The sequence below is a fragment of the Equus przewalskii genome, chromosome 10, assembly GCF_037783145.1.
Source record: "Equus przewalskii isolate Varuska chromosome 10, EquPr2, whole genome shotgun sequence".
Lineage (NCBI taxonomy): Eukaryota > Metazoa > Chordata > Mammalia > Perissodactyla > Equidae > Equus > Equus przewalskii.
In genome coordinates, this window is record NC_091840.1 from 25,414,464 (window position 1) to 25,423,886 (window position 9,423).

At 60.0% G+C, this 9,423-nt stretch overlaps 1 protein-coding gene across 2 annotated transcripts; it reads left to right on the forward strand.

The window, feature by feature from the left end:
- Positions 1-2,738: 2,738 nt before the first annotated feature.
- Positions 2,739-8,966, forward strand: NXPH3 (neurexophilin 3). 2 transcript variants are annotated; one of them, XM_070560639.1, is made up of 2 exons: positions 2,739-3,522; positions 7,173-8,966. In XM_070560639.1, exons 1-2 carry the CDS (start codon positions 3,397-3,399, stop codon positions 7,875-7,877), a joined length of 831 nt encoding a protein of 276 aa, XP_070416740.1. In that variant the 5' UTR covers positions 2,739-3,396; the 3' UTR covers positions 7,878-8,966. The 2 variants fall into 2 exon arrangements, with proteins under 2 accessions (XP_070416740.1, XP_070416741.1); XM_070560640.1 differs by lacking the exon at positions 2,739-3,522 and adding an exon at positions 4,330-4,808.
- Positions 8,967-9,423: the final 457 nt, after the last annotated feature.

Here is a 9,423-nt window from a genome sequence, read left to right on the forward strand (position 1 = left end):
AGCACTAACCTCTTCCTCTCTCAGAGTCTTAGCATGCACTGTTCCCTCTGCCCAGAAGGGCCCTCCCGGAGCACTGGGGCTGGCCAAGGCCTCCTCACCCCTCAGATGCCAGCCAAATTGTCCCATCTCAGTTTTCCCTGGCCCCTTCCGGGTCAAGGGGCACCCTCCTTAGTTTCTCGGGCTTGGAACTCACTGTTCTCCCTTCACACCACTTGCCAACATCTCAGAGCTGTGTTTCCGTGTGCTCACCTATTTAATCTGTCTCCCTCATTGCCCAAATTCTCTGTGCCACAAAGACCGCCGTCTCCTGATCACAGCTGTACCCCCACACCCAGCCCAGGACCCGACATAAAAGTGTTCACTCAATAACGATTTGTGGAACAAATGATTCTTTCATCTCGTCCTCCTCAGAACCCCATTTCCAGGCTTGCTTTCATCTCTGGCCTTTGCATGAGTTGCTTCCTCCGCCTGGAAGGTTCTCTCCTTCCCCTCCCACCTGGGCTGATCCACATATCACAAGACTAATTTCTCTGGGATTTGCCCTCGGTCCCCTCATTTGAATTAGGGTTTCCCTCTGGGCTTCCCTAGTCCCCTCGACACAGCACTCTATAACACTTTAAAACTGCCACTTGCCAGGTAAACATGACAGATTATTAACAGTAATGATCTTCTCCCGCCTCTCCTCCTGGACCTCTCCACTCCAGCTGGCTCAAGGGCATCTGCTTTCTGTCTTTCAAACCATCAGGAACCCCATTTCCCATTCATCCGATAAGCACTGATCAGGTGCCCACTGCGTTGTTTTCTTTCCTGCAGCCCCGGGGAGGCAGAGAGGAGGGAAGGGATACAGGCGGGATCCTTCCAAGGGTGAGACTGAAGCAGGTGAGAGGATCAGAGGTGCTGAGCAAACGCCCAGCCAGCCCACAGCCAGGGCACGAGTGGGCGCCAAGGAGGCTGGGGGCTGGCGGGGGGGACTAGTGCGTTGAGGTTTATCCCCTTCATTGAGCATCTGCCTGTGCGGGGTGGGGGGGGGGGTGTCGGGGAGGGGGCGGGGGGACATGGAGAGCCTGAACGGCAGGCAGCCTGGGATTGCCTCCAGCACAGCTGTGCAGAGTTCACCGAGTCTGTGGTCTGTCTCCCACCCTGCAAGCAGTTCAAGGGACCAAGGTTGGGTACAGTTGCTGGAGGAATCTTGGCTAAAGCCAAGGATCACTGTTCAGTCTCTACTTGGCCAGGCCGCTCTGCTCCTTTGAGCGGCTGCTCATCCCTCTTTCCTGATGCTCCTCACACATCAGAGTTTATCAAAGAGAGATCCAGAGGCCACTTCCGTCAGCATCACCTGGGATGGGGGCAAAAATGTGTGGTCCTGGGCTCCCATCTACCGACTAAGCCTCCCTGGGGTGGGACCTTCAAACAGCCTGTGCACAGTACGCTGCTGTGCTCGGCTCGCTCGAGGGCGCGAGCCCCACTGCTCCCGCGCTTCCAGGATCAGCCTGCCTGCCTCCTTGGCCCTGGCTGCTGGGGCCTGCCGGGACCCCTTGGGGGCTGCTCTGCCTCTGCAACCCTTAAATACCAGGGTGCCCAGGGCTCCCCTGTCCAAGCCTCTTGCTCCTCTTGCACACTCACACCTCCAGCACCCAAAGCCAGACTTTCTTCTGCCCTTGGGTGGCCAATGGCACCCAGACTTGACATGACCAAAGCTGACTCCACCACCCTCTCCCCAAAACCCACCTTCCTCCCTGACCTGTGGCACCCACCTCGGTGAGCATCCCGCCTTGTCCAAGCCAGAAACTCAGGATCATACTTGACTCCCTGTCTCCCTTCCCTTCCTCCCTCATCTCAGGAATAATCAAATCTGGATTATTTTGCCTCCTAAAGATGTCTTTCGTCTCCCTGTCTCTCTCCCCCAAGACTATTGCATTTATCTCCTAACTGGTTTCCTCCCTCTAGTCTCTCCTCTTTCCAGTGAATTCTCCAAAAGAATTCTAAAATGCAAATCTGACTACAATCACTAGTACCCTTCAAAGAATTCTCAAGTCTTAGCCCCTTCACCGACACCTAAGACCCTCCATCAGCTGGTCCCAGCCTCCGCCGGCTTCCTCTCCTCTCCTCTGTGCTCCAGGAACAGCAAGCAGCTTCCGTTCCAGCCTCCAGACCTTGGACCAGTCAGTGCCCCCTGCCAGGAACAGCCCTTGCCTGGCTGACTCCTCCTCACAACTTCAGCATCACCTCCTCCAGTAAGCCATCCCTGACTCTCCCTGCCCCCAGGGTCCTCGGTGCATCCATAACAGGGATCTGTTATTCCACTCACCACACTGAAAGGAAATCATCGATTTCCATGTCTCAGTTCCACACTAGCCAGTGAGATGCTTGAGGGCAGGGACGGTGTCCTATTCATCTCTGTAGCCCAGCCCATGGCCCAGTGCCTGGCACCAAGGACAGGCTCAGCCAGTGGTTCACGGATGAATGCGGAGGGGAAGCTTGAAGGAAGTGAGAGCCAAGAATGGCCGCGAGGGCAGTGAGGGCAAGCCTGGCAGGAGGTGCAGCCAGAGCCACTGTGTGGGAAGCAGAAACTCGAGAACTTCCCTTTATGGCACTCCCACGGCTGCCCGCAGCCATCGTGCCTGCGCTGTTAGCACATTTTGTCTCATTGAGTTCTTGAAACAACAGATCAGGAAACTGGCATCAGAGAACCAAAGCAACCTGCCCAAGGTCACAGGCCTGGAGTGGAATCCACGACTGTCTGATTTGAAAACCTGTGGTCTTTCTGCTGGGCCACACTGCTCTCCTGGGGTCAGGACCTTCTCGAGATGGACAAGGAGTGGGCCCAGCTACGCTTCTGCCGAGCTGAGCACTGGAACCAGCTGCCCACGCTCAGGCCGACAGCTTCTTCCTCCCAGCCGGACCAGAGGCTCAGAGGCCAGACAAGGATTTATCTGTTTCTTCCTTCCCTGGCTTTGGGGGTCTTTGACAAGACATGCATGCCCATGCTCCCCCCGGCCCCAACCACTAGGGAAGGGCTGTTGTATCCTGGTACCGCCCAGGGTGCCTGGGGAACGCAGGGGGTTCTGTGATGCTGTCTGGGTTCTGCAGAATCTGTCTCCCTCATCGCACTTGGCCCAGGCTGATATTAAGATTCATCTGCATTCCCCGTGCACCCGCCTGGCAGATGGTGGGGGAGGAGGCTGGGTGCGTGCTGGGGGCTGCAGCCAGAGACCGAGCTGGGCCTCAAGGGCCACAGAGCAGAGTGCCCACCCATCGTGCCCCATAGGCCCAGCCCAGGCTGGGGCTACTCTGAATGCTGGGGTGCCTCCTCACCCTCACAGCCTCCAAGGGCTGTTCGGACCTGACCTTTGCTTCTCCTAAGGACTAAAGGAGCCCCGACCTTCCAGGAAGGAAATGTGGATGCGAGTGGAGGGGATGGAGGATGGGTCCCCACCTTTCAGAATCTCAGATCAGAGTCTTGTTCGTCCTCCTTGCCTGGGAGGTCTGCAGAGACCAGAGAGAACCAGGGACCCGGCTGGGGTAGGAATCCAGTTCAGTGACTCCCGGGGTCACAGGGAGGGTAAGCAGTGAAGGATGGAGGTGTAGCTGCAGGGAGGGCTTGCCCACCTCACTCCCCAGCTTCTCAGGAGGCTCACCCCCGACCCCAGACCCAGAATCCACCCTGGCCTCTAGCTGCCTTTTCAGCCCAGGGCTCCAGTCAAGTTTCTTGTCACAGTGGTTGGATTCGGGGGTGGGGCTGGGGGGAGTTGTCCCAGCCCCTCTGAGTAAAGTAGAAGAGAAGAACTGACATTACAACAAAAGGAGTACAGGCTAGACACCTAGAAGAACTTCCCTCAGCACAGAAGCAAATCTTGCAGAGACAAAGTGGACTTTGGGCTGTGGAGACAGGCTACATTATTGACGTTCTTTTTTGGCTGTTGGAATAGGTTTGGAAAAAATGATCTTACAAATTCCAGGTCTCCTGGGGTTGAGGGCAAGGCTGCGGATGCCCGCTACGGGGAAACAGGCCCCCCGCCAGAGGGGTTAGAAAAGGTGGTGTCCCCATCCCCGGGCCACCACCGGCTCCCTTCCTCGCCAAGAGTTACTCCGCCCCCGCAACCTGCCCCTTCGTCCTGGGTCCCCCGGCTGCGGGCCGGCAGGGGAGGAGTTAACTCCGGAGGTACCGGCTGGGCTCACTGTACCTGCCGCCGCCGCCGCCGCCGCCGCGGGTGGGAGGGACGAGGAAGCGGGAGCCGCCTGGGCGCCAGAAGCGCTCCAGTCTGGCGGGGTGCTGCGCGGGGAGCGGCGGCCGGGGCTCGGCGCGGCCAGGGGCGTCCGCCAGGGGGCGCGCCGCGACGGGGCGGGAGGGGCCGTCTGGTGTGGGGAATTAGCACCAGGGACGAGCGCGCGCGCGGGTCCCCAGCACATCTGGGCGAGAGCGGCGCCGCTGGAACCGAGGGGGGCGCCGAGCGCAGATCGGCGGAGCGGCAAAGCCGCCGCGCAGCTGGGGCCCATCGAGGCGCTCGGGGCGCACATCTGGGACCTCGAGAGGGGGTCGCGCCGCGCGCAGCTGGACCGGGGGAGGGGGCGGCGGCTGCACAGCTGGACCGAAGGGGGCGGGGTCGGTCCTGGGCGGCTGGCAGAGGGGAGGGCCGCGAGTCGCCGGGGACCGGAGCATGGGACGGCGCGCCTGAAAGAGCAGGGGTGAGGAAGGGGCCTGGGACCCCACAAGGAAAAGAGGAGAGAAAGGGGCCCAAGAGCAAAGGAGGAAGATGCAACTGACCCGCTGCTGCTTCGTGTTCCTAGTGCAGGGCAGCCTCTATCTGGTGAGTGGTCTGGGGAGCTGCGCGGAGGGGCGGGGGCCCCGAGGATTGCGGGAGAGCGCGGGAAGCTTCCGAGCCCGGAAACTTTCTCCCTTCCCCCCCCACATCGCCAGGATGGAGGGGAAGCCTGGAGGCTTGGGGAGAGGGCGGGTCCGAGGCCGGAGACTGTACAGAAAGGGTTAATAGGGGCGGGGAGAGGGTGCTTGGCTGGCCCACCCACTCGGCTGGAGTGGCGGGAGGTGCGACCAGCACTAGGGAAAAGGCCGGCAGCTGGGTCGCCAAGGGTTATTCGACCCCTTCCCGGCGCCCCGAGACGCGCAGAAGGGGAGTGGGGTGGGTTGTGGAGCAGACGACCTGCCAGGTCAAGGGGCGTGGGCTTTTCCCTGACCTCGGAGACCCGGAGGGCCCCGGGCTCTGGGGCCCCCAGCGCGCGGAGCCGGTGCAGGCGGGGGGCGGCCCCTGCGTCCCTCGCTCCCGCCGGCCCTCCCGCTCCCTCCCTCCTCGCCTGTTGTTTTCCTCTCCTCTCCCGACTGCGCGCAGCCCGAGCCCCACAGGACCTGGGCAGGCGGCTCCCGCCCCGGGCGCTCGGCGGCTGAGCGGAGCGCCGAGAGCCCGCTCCCCGTGCGCTCGCTCGCGGCTTCCCGGCTGCCCAGGAATCCACCCCAGACCCCAGCCCAGGGCTCAATTCCCCTCCGACCTAGCGCCCGCCCCGCCCCCGCAATCCTGTCGAGGAGAAGCCTCAGCCCCACATCTGGATTTGCCCCTTTCCTCAAAACAATAATCCCCTTTGCCACTGTATGGACGAACCCCTCCCTTCTCGCCTCTCCACTTGCAGCCCTTCTCCCCATCCTCCAGCCATTCAGTTGTGACCCCCAGGACCAAATACACACAGGTCTGCAGCCTTGAACCAAACCCCCAGGAGCCTCCCCTCCTGGCTGTCCCTCTACCCTACCCCTTGGGGCCTGGCAGGCGGGGCCACTGCATGTATCCATGGGCATGGCCAGGGCCAGAACAGGGGGCATGAAAACCCCAAACCTCTTTGGAACTCTCTAGATCCCAGGTATCCTCCACCTTCACCCCAGGGTCACCAGCAAATCCAGATGCTGCCCAGCTGTGAGCTGGTGCCCCTGGTGCTGGTAACACAGACGCATAGGCTGAGTACTCTCTTCAAAGACTGAGCAAACGCACGCCAGCCAGCTGCCCTCAGGAAACCTTGTCCACTCCCGATGCCCTCCAGAGCTGTCCTGTGTTTGAGCTCTGTCAGCCTGTCCCTCTGGCCCTCCTCACAGCAACTCCAGGAAGCCTCCCAAGGTGTCGCCTGTCACCGGAGCTGATCTCGCCAAGGCTGGCCAAGAGCCTCGGCAGAGCTTTCCAGGAGATTCCGGGTGGGGTTGGGGCTTGGATAAAACCCCTAGAAAAGGACACCTCTGGTCTGTGAGGCTGGGCATGTGTGGTGGAGTGGGAGGGCTGACCCTGTGTGACTTGGCCTTGTGGCAATGTAAGCTTGAGTCCTGGTGTCCTCATCTGTGAAATGGGAATGATCAGAACTCCTACCTCCTAGAGCAAGTGATGTCCTGGCATGTCATCATCCATGGTTCCCAGGGGAGGCTTTGGCTCCCCACACTCTGGCCTTCACTCCAGGTCTCGCCCGCGTCCTCCTGCCAAAATCTAAACTGTATTTGTGCTGGAGAGAGAATTTCACTGGGTTCCGTTTTCTTATTCCATTGTCTGTTGGTTTTGCCTCTGAAAATAGAAACTATCCTAGAGTAGGATGGTGTCTCACTCATCAGACTAGGAAATCCCATAAAGCAGGGGCTGTCCCTCTCCTGTCAAACTGGGGCTCTCCCAGCCTACGGATGGAGCTTTTCTATCTGACTTGGGGATCTTCGAGGGCAGAGACCAGGCCTCCCCCATCAGCCTGGGACTTTCCCAGAGGCAGGGACTCTACCTCTCCTGTAAGATGGGAGCTCTGTCAGCACAGGGATATGCTTTTCTGCCGTCAGATGGGGACCTTCCCAAGATCAGGCTGACAACTCCTTAGGGGTAGGGGCCATGTATCTCTGGTGCCACGGTCCAGTAGAGAGAATTCTCAACCAGCCTTCCAGACTTTGCATACTGGCAAGAGGCAGGACAGTGGGGAGAGAAGTAGGGGTGACCTGAGTGTCAAAACACGAGATGGGACCACAACACAAGCCAGATTGCACATCTGCCTCCCAGCTGTAAGTGGGCAATGTGCAGGGGCCCCTCAGTCTGAAGTCAGTGAAAGGGACAGGCAGAGAAACAATGTGGGTGGTGAGAAGTGGGGAACCAGAGCTCCTGGGTGCCCTGGGGACAGGGCTCTCACTCTCCTCCCAACTCCCTCCACAGGTCATCTGTGGCCAGGATGATGGTCCCCCGGGCTCAGAGGACCCTGAGCATGATGACCATGAGAGCCAGCCCCGGCCCCGGATGCCTCGGAAGCGGGGCCATATCTCACCTAGGTCCCGCCCCATGGCCAACTCCACTCTCCTAGGGCTGCTGGCTCCCCCTGGGGAGGCATGGGGGGTCCTTGGGCAGCCCCTCAACCGCCCAAACCACAGCCCCCCACCCTCGGCCAAGGTGAAGAAAATCTTTGGCTGGGGCGACTTCTACTCCAACATCAAGACGGTGGCGCTGAACCTGCTCGTCACAGGGAAGATCGTGGACCACGGCAACGGAACCTTCAGTGTCCACTTCCGGCACAATGCCACGGGCCAGGGCAACATCTCCATCAGCCTCGTGCCCCCCAGTAAAGCTGTAGAGTTCCACCAGGAGCAGCAGATCTACATCGAAGCCAAGGCCTCCAAAATCTTCAACTGCCGCATGGAGTGGGAGAAGGTGGAACGGGGCCGCCGGACCTCGCTCTGCACCCACGACCCAGCCAAGACCTGCTCCCGAGACCACGCTCAGAGCTCAGCCACCTGGAGCTGCTCTCAGCCCTTCAAAGTTGTCTGTGTCTACATCGCCTTCTACAGCACAGACTATAGGCTGGTCCAGAAGGTGTGCCCAGATTACAACTACCACAGTGATACCCCCTACTACCCCTCTGGGTGACCCTGGGAAGGCCACAGAGGCCAGGCCAGGGCTGGAAGGACAGGTCTGCCCACGAAGGAGGCCATCTGTCTGGACACTGGGCAGGGAAGGGGATGAGCCTCAGGCAGGGATGGGGGTGGAGAGGAGGAGATGCCACGTGGTGCCAGGGCCAAGTCTCAAGTGGCGGGGAAGGGGTCCCACATGCTGGCCCCAACCTGAGGTTGTTGAGCTGCTAGGACACAGGAGAAGTGGAGGAGGGGAGGAGTGAGTTCTCAGCGCAGCCTCACAGGGTTCCCCACCGAGCAACAGGCGGATGTTGGGTCCAGGATGCCCCTGGGGCAGGCAAACCAGTGGGGCCCCAATAAAGTCATGGAGAGGGTCCTAAAACCTTGGCTCCCTCCCTGCCATCCTGAGGAAGGACAGCAACAAGGAGAGGGGTATTTCATCAGCGTGGCCACCAAGTAGGCAATGAAGAATGGCTGAGATGGGGCTTCCTAGGAGCCAGCCCTGGGGGGCCGGGGCAGGAGGAACTCTCCAGCCCCATCCAGTGGGCAGCCCTAAGCCCCTTGTCCTGGACTGTGACTGAGCTCGGCTTGAGGCTGAAGTGGTGACCTTTGGAGTCTGATGTCTTGACAAATAGACCATCTGCCCCCAGCCAGGCCACCCCTTTCCAAAATCCCCTCTCCTTCCATTGCTCCCCACCCCTACCCACCCTCGTGCTGACGGGACGCCCATCCTTAACCTGAGACAGAGGGCGATCGTGGTTCTCCCAGCACCAAGGCCACAGGTGGAAGCCCACCCGTGCACTGTGTGTCCCTCCTCCACCCCACCCCTGCTGGCTCCTTGGGAGTGTCCTTGTCCAGCGAGCAATCCTTCAATAGCCAGCCTTGCCTGTCAGACTGGGGCTCACCCAGATGGAGATGGTACCTCCCCTCTTGGCCCATGGGGCCATCAGCAGCTTGGGGCTGGACTGTGGAGCGTGTGCTGGACCTGTTCCATAGTGTCTGTCCATGGGGGGGAGGGGAGGGAAGTCTTGTGAAATCACCTGATTGTCAACTTCTGTATGCGGAATCTTGTTCCTGGAGCAGGAAATAAAGCTTTCCTGAGGCATTGGATTCCGAGTTGTCCAGGGGGGAACGGCCCCGGGTACCCCATGGTCCAGCCAGCATTTCTCAGATGGCGACAAGACATTTCCTGGAGACCAGAGCTGCAGGGCTCCAGCAGCTGTCGGAGCTGGTGCTCACCAAAGGCTTCAGGGCTTCCGTCTCCGGCCCCCTTTCCAAGCTATGGGGAAAGCTGAATGAACACAGCACTTGGTGCTGGCAGGAGGTGGGGCTGGCATCTGCAAAGCAGCTCAGGAGGAAGAGCTGGTAGGTGGGATGGGTCACATAAGGGTGTTCCTTGTTGCCTCCCTGGATTGCCATCTGGGTGGGCCTAGCGGGGGTCCTAGCTCTGTCAGTATTTTGCTCTGTGGTCTTGGGCAAGTCCATTCTCCTCTCTGGGTCTCTTTCTGTTCCTTTTTCTGTATAAAACGAGGAGCTCACCCAGCCCAGAGGTTCTCAAATGT

What these genes read in the sequence shown, in the direction of transcription:
- NXPH3 (XM_070560639.1), top strand. Translation starts at nt 3,397, where the DNA reads ATGTGGATGCGAGTGGAGGGGATGGAGGATGGGTCCCCACCTTTCAGA. An exon ending in GAACCAGGGACCCGGCTGGG is followed by an intron (nt 3,523 to 7,172) that starts GTAGGAATCCAG and finishes CTCCCTCCACAG; the next exon opens with GTCATCTGTGGCCAGGATGA.